The sequence below is a fragment of the Lithobates pipiens genome, unplaced genomic scaffold, assembly GCF_037356315.1.
Source record: "Lithobates pipiens isolate NorthernLeopardFrog02 unplaced genomic scaffold, aLitPip1_a1.2 Scaffold_30, whole genome shotgun sequence".
In the NCBI taxonomy this organism is placed as follows: domain Eukaryota; kingdom Metazoa; phylum Chordata; class Amphibia; order Anura; family Ranidae; genus Lithobates; species Lithobates pipiens.
The window spans coordinates 182719572-182734826 of NW_027507791.1; the positions used below are offsets into that span (position 1 = coordinate 182719572).

The following is a 15255-nucleotide window of genomic DNA, read 5'->3' on the forward strand; positions in this document are numbered from 1 at the left end:
AAACGGCATTGGATTCCCCCACAGGGGAACCCGAACCAAAATGTTTTAAAAAAAATGGCGTGGGGGTCCCCCTTAAAATCCATATCCCGTCAGGTCTGGTATGGATTTTAAGGGGAACCCCACACCAAAATAACAAAAAATCCATACCAGACCCTTATCCGAGCACGCAACCTGGCAGGCCACAGGAAAAGAGGGGGAGATAAGAGAGAGCCCCCCCTCCTGAACCATACCAGGCCACATGCCCTCAAAATTGGGAGGTTGCTTTGGGGTAGCCCCCCAAAGCACCTTGTCCCCATGTTCATGGGGAGAAGGGCCTCATCCCCACAACCCTTGCCCGGTTGTTGTGGGGGTCTGCGGGCAGGAGGCTTATCAGAATCTGGAAGCCCCCTTTTAGCAAGATCCCAGTCGCCCCCTTTGTGAAATGGTAACGGGTACATATGTACCCCTACCATTTCACAAAAAATGTGTGAAAATGGTAAACAAAAGACAATACATGCCTTGGGACAAGTCCTTTATTAAAAAAAAAATTCATCATCTTCTCTCACTTTGACGGACCAAAAAAAAAAAAAGCCCCAAGCCGTCTACAATCTGCCTCTATGGGAGGCACACGCCATAAAGACGGGCCTCTCAGATGACAGTTCTTTTATAACTGAAGGCGAGGCCACACGATGATGGGGGCGGGTCACTCGGTTACGTAACCGGGTTGCCCCGCCTCCTCTGACGCTATAGGGAAGCCATAGGGATGTTCCCGTTCTTCAGAGAGGAGTGGACCGGTGGCCCCACCCCCACTGACACTACAGGAAAGCCATAGGGATGTCCCTGTGCATTAGAGGGAGGCGGGTCACCCGGTGACGTCATCTTGTGGCAACACCCTCAGTTATAAAAGAGCTGTCACCTGAGAGCAGCCGGTCATTAAGGTGGGTGCCTCCCATGGAGGCAGATTGTAGGCGACGTGCGACTTTTTTTTCTTTTTCGGTCCGTCGGAGCGCAAGACGAAGAAGAAGACTCTGTGGGACGGTTTATATTTTTTAATAAAGGCGTGTATTGTCTTTTTTTACCATTTTCACACATTTTTTGTGAAATGGTAGGGGTACATTAGTACCCCGTTACCATTTCACACAGGGGGGCCGGGATCTGGGGGTCCCCTTGTTAAAGGGGGCTTCCAGATTACGATAAGCCCCCCACCCACAGACTCCCAAAACTACCGGGCAAGGGTTGTTGGGCTACCCCAAAGCACCCTCCCAATGTTGAGGGCATGTGGCCTGGTACGGTTCAGGAGGGGAGGCGCTCTCTCCCCCCCCCCTCTTTTCCTGTGGCCTGCCAGGTTGCGTGCTCAGATAAGGGGCTGGTATGGATTTTGAGGGAAACCCCCATGCCTTTTTTTTTACATTTTGGCGTGGGGTTGCCCTTAATATCTATACCAGATGGGCCTGGTAGGAAATTTAGGGGGACCCACGCGCATTTTTTTTTTTTTTGTTCGGGGTTCCCCTGTAGGGGAATCCCATGCCGTTTTTATCAATGACCTTTTATGTGTATTGCCGGACTGACAATTCATTATAGCCGAGAGTAGTTTTAAATGACTTTTTTTCCTTTAAGAAATGTAATTTTGCTGTCAGATTGTTCTAAACATGGGAAACATGCGCCACTTTACAGACACACTAAAGACACTCCCAGGTATGAAATTTAAAAGAATATTATACTTTTATTGTTTCACTTTAAGCATTATTAAAATCACTGCCCCCAAAAAAACTTTTTTTAAAACTTTTTTTTTGCATTGATACTTGTCCCCTGGGGTAGGACCAAGGTCCCCAAACACTTTTTAAGACAATACCATGCATATAAGCCTTTAAAATTAGCACTTTTCATTTTTCATGCTCGTGTCCCATAGACTTTAACAGTGTTCGTGTGTTCGCACAAATTTCTTGCCTGTTCGCATGTTCTGGTGCGACCCGAACGGGGGGTATTCCGAATGGGGGTAGAGTACCCTCTCGGTCACCATCCCTATTGGTGACTGAGAGGGTACTCTAGACAAAAACTCTAACAATGGGGAATACTTTTAAAAAGAAACCCTGAATTATGAGGTGCATCAGGAAAACATTTTTTTTCTGCTCTTTTAGAATAGAAAAAAATAAGGAAAATGTACCGCCCACCACCATCACCGCCACTATCTTTGCATATGAAACTATCTAGAGATTCTTAATTTTACTAAGTTATATTCATTATATGATATGTCACACCGAGAGGTGCAAAGTATGCTAGGTTTATGTCTTTATTTTCTATTTGACGCATTACTTTATGATATGATATGGAATAATTTGTTATATTTGTTTATATGTTTTTGCAACAAAAAATAAAAAAAGTATTCGATTAAAAAAAAAAGAGATTCTCTCTGATGCCAGGATTTGACAACTCATATAAAATTAATTATAATTCTTCTTTAACAGATCACAGATTTTGGATTGTCCAAGATTATAGGGGCTCCTCTTTCTACAGAGCCATCACTTGCAGGGACAGTGTCCTACATACCACCCGAAGCTATAAATAACCTTAACCATCAGCTTTCAAAATCATATGATGTTTACAGGTAAGAAAAAGATGACCATGGATTTATGCAGTGGCGGCCCGCCAATAGGGATCACGGGGGTGCCACCGCCCCAAAGCTACTCATCATAAATGTTTTTAAAAAAATGGCCCTTTATGTGTGTGCAGGGTGCCGGACACACAGCTGCTATGGGAAGCATAGTGTATTTGCAATCGTGATTGAAAACAAGAAGCTCTATTGGCTTCCTTTAGAAAATCCTTGGGATGCTGAGCTCTGCCCCCAGAACACTCGCACTATAACATTGTTCCCTGATGTGGTCAGTGATCGGTGGGTCCCACGCCATCATTTCCAGTTCTCTGACACTTTCTGGCTGGTCCGAAGGTGGATGGAAGGTGACTTGCTGTGAGTACAGGGGGCAGGGGAGAAGGGGGACATGTGAAGTAAAGGGGGACTCTGATGGGGACATCTGATGTAAAGGGGGACTCCGATGTTGGCACCTGATGTAAAGGAGGACTCCGATGTGACATCTGATGTGAAGGGGGACTCTGATGGTGACGCCTGGTGTAAGGGGCACTCTAATATGGGCAGCTGATGTAAAGGGCAGACTCTGATTGGGACATCTGATGTAAAGGTGGACTCCAATGGTGACACCTGATATAAAGAGGGACTCTGATGGGGGACACCTGGTATAAAGGGGGACTCTGATGGGGACACCTGATATAAAGGGGGACTCTAATGGTGACATCTGATGAAAAGGGGGACTCTGATGGGGACACCTGATGAAAAGGGGGACTCTGATGGGGACATTTGATGTAAAGAAGGACTCTGATGAGGACATCTGATGTAAAGGGGAACTCCAATGGTGACACCTGGTATAAAGGGGGACTCTGATGGGGGACACCTGGTATAAAGGGGACTCTGATGGGGACAATTGATGAAAAGGGGGGCTCTGATGGGGACACCTGATGAAAAGGGGGACTCTGATGGGGACATTTGATGTAAAGAAGGACTCTGATGGGGACATCTGATGTAAAGGGGCACTCTGATGGGGACATCTGATATAAAGGGGGACTCTGATGGGGACACCTGATGTAATGGATGACTCTGTAAAAGTAAATAAATTCTGCGTACGTCTCTAAAAGTTGAAAATATAAAATATAAATGCAGCAAACTTATACAAATAAATACTTAATCCAAACAATATTACTAAACAAAAAATGTTGCGCAAATGCAAATAGTGAACGTGTGTGTGTGTGTGTGTGTGTGTGTGTGTGTGTAAAAACACCCTTAAAATAATTAATGTAATTTTGTAAAAATTGTGATGAAAATGCAAAAAATTATTTATGTGTAAAAATTCAAAAAAATCTATATAAAATTGAAGGAACTATGTGAAAAAATAAAAAAAATAAATGTGAGTCATATATGTTGCATATGAGATGATGACAGTGAGAAAATTCCTAAAACACACCAACCTAAAAACAAAAATAGTAGACATGTGCAAAAGGAAAAAATTTGTTTCGTTTCGTTTTAATTCGTTAATTCATTAATTTCGTTTAGTTATATTCGTTAACTTCCTTAAATTTGTTTTCGGATTTTGTTAAGTTTTCTACCGAATTCGAAAAATCGGCCACATTCGAAAATATTTCAACCAAATTCGAAAATATTTCTACCGGATTCAAAATGATTTCAACATGATTCGACATTATTTCAACCACATTCGAAAATATTTTGTGACCCGACTTTAGGGCCATGTATCTCGGGATCACTTGTTGCTAGAAACTCCAAATTTGGATATGTTGTAGTGCTATTGTACTAGTACTAGTACTATTGTGTTTGCATACCAAATTTGGGGTTTCTAGCTATAAGTGACCCTGAGATATGTGGCCCCAAATTCGGGTCGCAAAATGTTATTCTCTGCTCTAACATTTTGCGACCCGATTTTGGGGCCACATATCTCGGGGTCACTTATACCTAAACTCCGAATTTGGTATGCAAACACAATAATACTAGCACTACAACATATCCAAATTTGAAGTGTCTAGCACCAAGTGACCCCGAGATACATGGCCCTAAAGTTGGGTCACAAAATAATTTTGAATGCGGTTGAAATAATGTTGAATCAAGTTGAAATCATTTCGAATGCAGTTGAAATAATTTCGAATCATGTCGAATTCATTCGAATTCATTCGTTATATTTCTTTCGTATTCGTTGTAATTTGTTATTTTTTTATTCGGATGCATCCGAATGTCTGAAAGATGCAAAATTCGGCCGAATTTCGATTCGTTACGAAACAAATTGCACAAGTCTAAAAAATAGATGATCAACAATTCAACACACAAGTGCATATAAAAATGTGTATATATGATAATAAAACCTCAAAAAAATCCAGAAACATACAAAAAATATATAAATCTATATACAGTATATATAAAAAATATAAATATATAGAAATAAAAGTCCAGAGTGGGGAGATGGTGTGATCCTACAGACTCTGTGGCCATATCATATTTATCCTACATGGGTATGTCAGATATTGCACGTCGATCCTTGCGGGAGACAAAACAACCAGCCAGATGGCTTCTTACCAGATCTGATGGACTCCTAATTACGGGAGTCGTTCTCGCAAGAGTGATTGAAGGAATCAGCTTCTGGTCTCTATAAATGGGGACTCCTGCTGTAAAGGGGGACTTAGATTGGGACACCTGATGTAAAAGGGAACGCTGATGAAGACACCTTATGTTAAGTGGTTTTAGTTTATTTTACTTGAAATGTGGATGTGATTGGCCTACTATGACAGTCAGAGTGAGGCTGCATTTGATGGGCACAGTGAGGCTGCAATTTATCTAGCAGTAATGATTAGTGATGGCCGAACGGTTCGCCCGGCGGTCGTTTCGCGGCGAATTTCCGACTTTCGCCGTCCGCGGGTTCGAACGCCTTTTTCCGTCGTTCGCCCCGGCGGACTTACGTGTTTAATGTATACAAGAACTTTAACCTTTCGTGACACGTTTATCATGTGTTACAGGACAACCAATTGAGACATGACAGCTCATGGACACTTGGACATTCCCCCTAACCTATAAATACACCCGATCCGGTGGCCATTTTACATTCTTTCTTCTGTCACTGTAGGGAAAGGATCCTGTGTGGAGTAGGGACAGAGAAAACGCTAGCTATTTGGTACACAAAAGTTCTTTTCAGGACTGGTATAGGTGTTAGGTCAGCAGCCTGAGTTTCTTTTGTCAGTTTAGATAAAGGGACAGAGCGCTGTATGCTGCTATTTTAGGGACAGCTCAGCCAGATTAGTCTTTCTTCATCATCATCATCATCATCATCATTAGCTGTTACTATCAGGTCCACAAAAGAGCTGTTCCAGCTAATCGTTCCAGCCTACTCTTTTTTGCCAATTTGTATAGGGACAGGCAGGAAGCAGTGTGTCAGGCAGTGAGGATAATTTTAAAGACTTGCTGTTACTATTAGTTCCACAAAGGTTCTTTTCAGGACTGGTATCAGTGGTACGGTAATAGGCTTGTACACGTATAATATTCTTTCTTCCAAATATAGAAAGAATATTATACTTGACTGCTGCCCTTCTGCTGCAGTCTGCTAATCATTCACAACTCACTTGTTCCACAAAAGTTCTTATAAGGACTGGTAACTTGGTCTGTCTAGGGTGCTACGGTACATAGGCTTGGGTGCGGTACAGTCTGCTGTTCTGTAAGGACCGCTATCGGTCCACAATAGATAGGGTTGCCGTGCACTACTGCTGACCGCTGCCCTATACTGCAGCAGTCCTTCAGCGGTATAGGGACTGACGCACAGTCTGCTAAACACTAATACACAACCTGCTTGGTCCACAAAAGTTCTTATAAGGACTGGTAACTTGGTATAGGGTGCTACGGTACATAGGCCTGAGTGCGTTACAGTCTGCTGTTCTGTAAGGACCGCTATCGGTCCACAATACATAGGGTTGACGTGCACTACTGCTGACCGCTGCCCTATACTGCAGCAGTCCTTCAGCGGTATAGGGACTGACGCACAGTCTGCTAAACACTAACACACAACCTGCTTGGTCCACAAAAGTTCTTATAAGGACTGGTAACTTGGTATAGGGTGCTACGGTACATAGGCCTGAGTGCGTTACAGTCTGCTGTTCTGTAAGGACCGCTATCGGTCCACAATACATAGGGTTGCCGTGCACTACTGCTGACCGCTGCCCTATACTGCAGCAGTCCTTCATTGGTATAGGGACTGACGTACAGTCTGCTAATCACTAACACACAACCTGCTTGGTCCACAAAAGTTCTTATAAGGACTGGTAACTTGGTATAGGGTGCTACGGTACATAGGCCTGAGTGCGTTACAGTCTGCTGTTCTGTAAGGACCGCTATCGGTCCACAATACATAGGGTTGCCGTGCACTACTGCTGACCGCTGCCCTATACTGCAGCAGTCCTTCATTGGTATAGGGACTGACGTACAGTCTGCTAATCACTAACACACAACCTGCTTGGTCCACAAAAGTTCTTATAAGGACTGGTAACTTGGTATAGGGTGCTACGGTACATAGGCCTGAGTGCGTTACAGTCTGCTGTTCTGTAAGGACCGCTATCGGTCCACAATACATAGGGTTGCCGTGCACTACTGCTGACCGCTGCCCTATACTGCAGCAGTCCTTCAGCGGTATAGGGACTGACGCACAGTCTGCTAAACACTAACACACAACCTGCTTGGTCCACAAAAGTTCTTATAAGGACTGGTAACTTGGTATAGGGTGCTACGGTACATAGGCCTGAGTGCAGTACAGTCTGCTGTTCTGTAAGGACCGCTATCGGTCCACAATACATAGGGTTGCCGTGCACTACTGCTGACCGCTGCCCTATACTGCAGCAGTCCTTCATTGGTATAGGGACTGACGTACAGTCTGCTAATCACTAACACACAACCTGCTTGGTCCACAAAAGTTCTTATAAGGACTGGTAACTTGGTATAGGGTGCTACGGTACATAGGCCTGAGTGCGTTACAGTCTGCTGTTCTGTAAGGACCGCTATCGGTCCACAATACATAGGGTTGCCGTGCACTACTGCTGACCGCTGCCCTATACTGCAGCAGTCCTTCATTGGTATAGGGACTGACGTACAGTCTGCTAATCACTAACACACAACCTGCTTGGTCCACAAAAGTTCTTATAAGGACTGGTAACTTGGTATAGGGTGCTACGGTACATAGGCCTGAGTGCGTTACAGTCTGCTGTTCTGTAAGGACCGCTATCGGTCCACAATACATAGGGTTGCCGTGCACTACTGCTGACCGCTGCCCTATACTGCAGCAGTCCTTCATTGGTATAGGGACTGACGTACAGTCTGCTAATCACTAACACACAACCTGCTTGGTCCACAAAAGTTCTTATAAGGACTGGTAACTTGGTATAGGGTGCTACGGTACATAGGCCTGAGTGCGTTACAGTCTGCTGTTCTGTAAGGACCGCTATCGGTCCACAATACATAGGGTTGCCGTGCACTACTGCTGACCGCTGCCCTATACTGCAGCAGTCCTTCATTGGTATAGGGACTGACGTACAGTCTGCTAATCACTAACACACAACCTGCTTGGTCCACAAAAGTTTTTATAAGGACTGGTAACTTGGTATAGGGTGCTACGGTACATAGGCCTGAGTGCAGTACAGTCTGCTGTTCTGTAAGGACCGCTATCGGTCCACAATACATAGGGTTGACGTGCACTACTGCTGACCGCTGCCCTATACTGCAGCAGTCCTTCATTGGTATAGGGACTGACGTACAGTCTGCTAATCACTAACACACAACCTGCTTGGTCCACAAAAGTTCTTATAAGGACTGGTAACTTGGTATAGGGTGCTACGGTACATAGGCCTGAGTGCGTTACAGTCTGCTGTTCTGTAAGGACCGCTATCGGTCCACAATACATAGGGTTGCCGTGCACTACTGCTGACCGCTGCCCTATACTGCAGCAGTCCTTCATTGGTATAGGGACTGACGTACAGTCTGCTAATCACTAACACACAACCTGCTTGGTCCACAAAAGTTCTTATAAGGACTGGTAACTTGGTATAGGGTGCTACGGTACATAGGCCTGAGTGCGTTACAGTCTGCTGTTCTGTAAGGACCGCTATCGGTCCACAATACATAGGGTTGCCGTGCACTACTGCTGACCGCTGCCCTATACTGCAGCAGTCCTTCAGCGGTATAGGGACTGACGCACAGTCTGCTAAACACTAACACACAACCTGCTTGGTCCACAAAAGTTCTTATAAGGACTGGTAACTTGGTATAGGGTGCTACGGTACATAGGCCTGAGTGCAGTACAGTCTGCTGTTCTGTAAGGACCGCTATCGGTCCACAATACATAGGGTTGCCGTGCACTACTGCTGACCGCTGCCCTATACTGCAGCAGTCCTTCATTGGTATAGGGACTGACGTACAGTCTGCTAATCACTAACACACAACCTGCTTGGTCCACAAAAGTTCTTATAAGGACTGGTAACTTGGTATAGGGTGCTACGGTACATAGGCCTGAGTGCGTTACAGTCTGCTGTTCTGTAAGGACCGCTATCGGTCCACAATACATAGGGTTGCCGTGCACTACTGCTGACCGCTGCCCTATACTGCAGCAGTCCTTCATTGGTATAGGGACTGACGTACAGTCTGCTAATCACTAACACACAACCTGCTTGGTCCACAAAAGTTCTTATAAGGACTGGTAACTTGGTATAGGGTGCTACGGTACATAGGCCTGAGTGCGTTACAGTCTGCTGTTCTGTAAGGACCGCTATCGGTCCACAATACATAGGGTTGCCGTGCACTACTGCTGACCGCTGCCCTATACTGCAGCAGTCCTTCATTGGTATAGGGACTGACGTACAGTCTGCTAATCACTAACACACAACCTGCTTGGTCCACAAAAGTTTTTATAAGGACTGGTAACTTGGTATAGGGTGCTACGGTACATAGGCCTGAGTGCAGTACAGTCTGCTGTTCTGTAAGGACCGCTATCGGTCCACAATACATAGGGTTGCCGTGCACTACTGCTGACCGCTGCCCTATACTGCAGCAGTCCTTCATTGGTATAGGGACTGACGTACAGTCTGCTAATCACTAACACACAACCTGCTTGGTCCACAAAAGTTCTTATAAGGACTGGTAACTTGGTATAGGGTGCTACGGTACATAGGCCTGAGTGCGTTACAGTCTGCTGTTCTGTAAGGACCGCTATCGGTCCACAATACATAGGGTTGCCGTGCACTACTGCTGACCGCTGCCCTATACTGCAGCAGTCCTTCATTGGTATAGGGACTGACGTACAGTCTGCTAATCACTAACACACAACCTGCTTGGTCCACAAAAGTTTTTATAAGGACTGGTAACTTGGTATAGGGTGCTACGGTACATAGGCCTGAGTGCAGTACAGTCTGCTGTTCTGTAAGGACCGCTATCGGTCCACAATACATAGGGTTGACGTGCACTACTGCTGACCGCTGCCCTATACTGCAGCAGTCCTTCATTGGTATAGGGACTGACGTACAGTCTGCTAATCACTAACACACAACCTGCTTGGTCCACAAAAGTTCTTATAAGGACTGGTAACTTGGTATAGGGTGCTACGGTACATAGGCCTGAGTGCGTTACAGTCTGCTGTTCTGTAAGGACCGCTATCGGTCCACAATACATAGGGTTGCCGTGCACTACTGCTGACCGCTGCCCTATACTGCAGCAGTCCTTCATTGGTATAGGGACTGACGTACAGTCTGCTAATCACTAACACACAACCTGCTTGGTCCACAAAAGTTTTTATAAGGACTGGTAACTTGGTATAGGGTGCTACGGTACATAGGCTTGAGTGCGGTACAGTCTGCTGTTCTGTAAGGACCGCTATCGGTCCACAATAGATAGGGTTGACGTGCACCACTGCTGACCGCTGCCCTATACTGCAGCAGTCCTTCAGCGGTATAGGGACTGACGTACAGTCTGCTAAACACTAATACACAACCTGCTTGGTCCACAAAAGTTCTTATAAGGACTGGTAACTTGGTATAGGGTGCTACGGTACATAGGCTTGAGTGCGGTACAGTCTGCTGTTCTGTAAGGACCGCTATAGGTCCACAATAGATAGGGTTGACGTGCACCACTGCTGACCGCTGCCCTATACTGCAGCAGTCCTTCAGCGGTATAGGGACTGACGTACAGTCTGCTAAACACTAATACACAACCTGCTTGGTCCACAAAAGTTCTTATAAGGACTGGTAACTTGGTATAGGGTGCTACGGTACATAGGCTTGAGTGCGGTACAGTCTGCTGTTCTGTAAGGACCGCTATAGGTCCACAATAGATAGGGTTGACGTGCACCACTGCTGACCGCTCACCTATACTGCAGCAGTCCTTCAGCGGTATAGGGACTAAGAGTTTTGTCACAGGGTCATTTAAAAAATGACATGCAGAGGAAGAGGCAGGCCCTTCCGCAGGGGTGGTAGGGGTAGGGCAGGAGCAACAGGCTTGAGCCAAAGTGGGAAGTTGCAGAAGGTGCGTTCAATTACTTTAAAGGATGCACCAGACTTGGTTGAGTGGCTCGCTCAGCCTTACTCTTCTGCACCCTCCTCATCCTCTCGATCTGCACCCTCTTCTTCACTCTCTGCTATGTGCACCCCCAAAGACACTACCACCAACAACACGACCACCACCACCACCACCACATACCTTCCGCTTGAGTCACTGGAATTATTTTCCGATCCATATCAAGAGGACATTTCTGATGCGCAGCCACTCTTGGTATTGGATCAGGAAGAGGAGGTAGCAACAAGCGCTACTCAGCAGTCTGACGCCAGTACCCAGATCAGCCCAAGGAGGAGGTTGGTCCCCGGTGTTGCTGCCTACTCTACTTATAGCGGTGGGGAAGGTGACGTTGATGATGACGTGTCTAGTGATGTCACGTGGGTGCCCACAAGAGAGGAAGAGGAGGGGAGTTCAGAGGGAGATATGGACCAGCAGATAGGGAGGAGAAGCAGCAATGACTTACATTGCACAGCAGGGACAAAGCAGACTGCAAATGTATCAGGAGCGAGTCATCGACCATGTACGGTCACATCTGGCGCTCCCAGGACACCGGCACATGGCTCCGCAGTGTGGGCTTTTTTTAACGTGTCCGCTGCTGACAATAGCGTTGCCATCTGCAATCTTTGCAGTCAACGCGTTAGTCGCGGTAAGCCCAATACTCACCTAGGGACGACCGCCTTAAGAAGGCACATGAGCAGCCATCACCGAGCCCAGTGGGAGCAACGGAACACACAAAGCCACACTGCAGGCTCTCACCGTCCAGCCTCGTCTTCTACTTCTCCTTCTCCTCTCTCCTCACAATTGTCCTCCACTCCACCTTCCATCACGCCAAGCTCACATTTTTCTGCAAAAAGGCAGGCTTCCGTGGGCCTAATGTTTGAGCGTAAAAAAATGATGACGCCGGATAACCCTCTTGCCCAACGGTTGGCGGCTGGCTTGTCAGAACTCATAGCCCGCCAACTACTGCCATATAAACTGGTGGACTCGGAGGCCTTTCGCAAATTTGTGGCCATTGGAACACCACAATGGAAGGTCCCAGGAAGGAAGTATTTCTCAGAGAAGGGCATCCCAGAGCTATATGGCCATGTTCAGCGGCAAGTGAATGTATCTCTGGCACACAGTGTCGGTGCCAAGATACATCTGACCACAGACACGTGGTCTAGCAAACACGGGCAGGGAAGGTATATCAGTTTTACTGCCCACTGGGTGAACCTTCTGACGGCCGTCAAGCATGTAACCCGTGGCACCCGTGTAGATTTGGTTTTACCGCCACGGATTGCATGCAGGCCTGACTCTTCTTCTCCTCCTCCTACTCCATCCTCCTCCCTCTCCTCCTCAGCTGCCTCCTCCTTTTCCGCTGCTAGCGTCTCTTCCACTGCACCGCCCAAGCTCCCCAGAACCTATTCCACATGCCAGGTGAGACGTTGCCATGCCGTGCTGCGTCTGTTGTGCCTGGAAGCAAAGAGCCACACTGGCCCGGCACTCCTTTCAGCTTTGCGTTCACAGGCAGATGAGTGGCTAACACCGCTCAATTTGACAGTTGGTAAAGTGGTGTGTGACAACGGTGCCAATCTGCTTAGCGCATTGAAACAGGGCAAAATCACGCACGTGCCGTGCATGGCACACGTCTTAAACTTGGTCGTGCAGCGATTCCTTGTCAAATACCCTGGGGTCCAGGACATCTTGCGGCAGGCAAGGAAAATCTCGGCCCATTTCAGAAGATCTTACACGGCCATGGCTCGCCTTGCTGACATTCAGCGGCGACACCATCTGCCGGTCAGACGTCTTATTTGCGATTGCCCGACGCGATGGAACTCAACCTTCTATATGCTTGATAGGCTGCTCCAGCAGAAACGTGCAGTTAACGTCTACCTGTATGAACTCTGCGAAAGAAACGGTTCTGGGGAGCTGGGTTTTTTTTCACCGCGCCAGTGGCTGCTCATGCGCGACACATGCAGACTTCTGCGGCCATTTGAGGAGATCACCAAACTGGTCAGTCGCAGCCATGGCGCCATCAGTGACATGGTACCTTATGCCTTCTTTCTGGAGCGTGCATTGCGTCGTGTCATTGATCAGGCTGTGGAGGAGCAGGAGCGGGAAGATGAGGAAGTCGCAATGCTGGATGAATTCCCAGGGGGGGCTACTCTATCTGAGACAAGTCAACAACAGGAGTCTGATGAGGAGTCAGAGGAGGATGGTGCCGGGGCGGATGAGCAGGAGCAAGAAGAGCATGCTTTAAACCTTTCTGGGATCCCTGTTGTGCGAGGATGGGGAGAGGAGAATGAAGAGGACGACATTATCCTGGATGATGAGCAGGAGCCAGGCCACCACACCGCTTCCACTTTAGTGCAAATGGGGGCCTTCATGCTCCAGTGTTTTAATAGGGACCCCCGTATAAAAAGCATGAGGGTCAAGGACCAGTACTGGGTGGCAACGTACTTAGACCCCCGGTACAAACACAAAATGGCGGAAATGTTACCGCCGTCGCAGAGGGCTGTCAGAATGCAGCACTTCCAGGCCTTGCTTCGAGAAATGCTGCATTCTGCTTTTGCGTGCGCTGGCAGAGGAGCAATTCCCACTCCCAGAGAAGGATTTGCGGGTACCAATCCAACAGCGCCTGCAAGAAGAGGCCGGTTTGAAGATGTGTTGGTGACTTCGGATATGAGGTCATTCTTTCAGCCGACCCATCGACAGGTGTCATCCGGATCCAGCATCAGGGAACGCCTAGACCGTCAGGTGTCCGACTACATTGGGTTAACGGCCGATGTGGACGCTCTGAGGAGTGATGAACCCCTAGACTACTGGGTGGGCAGGCTTGACCTCTGGCCAGAGCTTGCCCAATTTGCAATCGAACTGTTGGCTTGCCCCTCATCCAGTGTCCTGTCCGAAAGGACGTTCAGCGCAGCAGGGGGGATTGTGACCGATAAGCGTACTCGCCTAGCTCACCACAGTGTTAACTACCTCACATTTCTAAAAATGAATGAGGCATGGATCTCGGAGGAATTCAACACATGTGATCAGTAGACCATGTATATGTCTATAAACAATTTTTGGAATCAAGCACACAGACCTTCTTAATTCATTTGGCTCACTTCCCTGACCCAAAAAAGCACACCGTACTATATGCCCCTACCCTCCTCTTTGAAGAGGTTGAGCGGTGTCATATTTCTACTGGGGCTGCTTATTATGAGGGGTTCCCACCATCCCTGTGCTGTGCTGACTTCCTCCTGGGTGTTCTTATTATGAGGGGCTCCCACCATCCCTGTGCTGTGCTGACTTCCTCCTGGGGGTTCTTATTATGAGGGGATCACACCATCCCTGTGCTGTGCTGACTTCCTCCTGGGGCTGCTTACGGTGCTGCTGTCAGCGCTGTATGTCACGGAGCTGCTGTCAGCGCTGTATGTCACGGAGCTGCTGTCAGCGCTGTATGTCACGGAGCTGCTGTCAGCGCTGTATGTCACGGAGCTGCTGTCAGCGCTGTATGTCACGGAGCTGCTGTCAGCGCTGTATGTCACGGAGCTGCTGTCAGCGCTGTATGTCACGGAGCTGCTGTCAGCGCTGTATGTCACGGTGCTGCTGTCAGCGCTGTATGTCACGGAGCTGCTGTCAGCGCTGTATGTCACGGAGCTGCTGTCAGTGCTGTATGTCACGGAGCTGCTGTCAGCGCTGTATGTCACGGAGCTGCTGTCAGCGCTGTATGTCACGGAGCTGCTGTCAGCGCTGTATGTCACGGTGCTGCTGTCAGCGCTGTATGTCACGGAGCTGCTGTCAGCGCTGTATGTCACGGAGCTGCTGTCAGTGCTGTATGTCACGGAGCTGCTGTCAGCGCTGTATGTCACGGAGCTGCTGTCAGCGCTGTATGTCACGGAGCTGCTGTCAGCGCTGTATGTCACGGTGCTGCTGTCAGCGCTGTATGTCACGGAGCTGCTGTCAGCGCTGTATGTCACGGAGCTGCTGTCAGCGCTGTATGTCACGGAGCTGCTGTCAGCGCTGTATGTCACGGAGCTGCTGTCAGCGCTGTATGTCACGGAGCTGCTGTCAGCGCTGTATGTCACGGTGCTGATGTCAGTGCTCTGTATTACGGTGCTGCTGTCAGTGCTCTGTATCTCCTGCACCCTCTTGTTTGCCTA

At 47.8% G+C, this 15255-nt stretch overlaps 1 protein-coding gene across 2 annotated transcripts in view; it reads left to right on the forward strand.

Moving 5' to 3' along the window:
- The window catches only part of LOC143943377 (receptor-interacting serine/threonine-protein kinase 3-like), a 152582-nt gene that overhangs the window by 26900 nt on the left and 110427 nt on the right, over positions 1–15255 (forward strand). For both annotated transcript variants that reach the window (XM_077465105.1, XM_077465106.1), the window contains exon 3: positions 2445–2584. In XM_077465105.1, coding sequence (XP_077321231.1) covers positions 2445–2584 — 140 coding nt within the window. The remainder of the gene's footprint in view (positions 1–2444; positions 2585–15255) is intronic.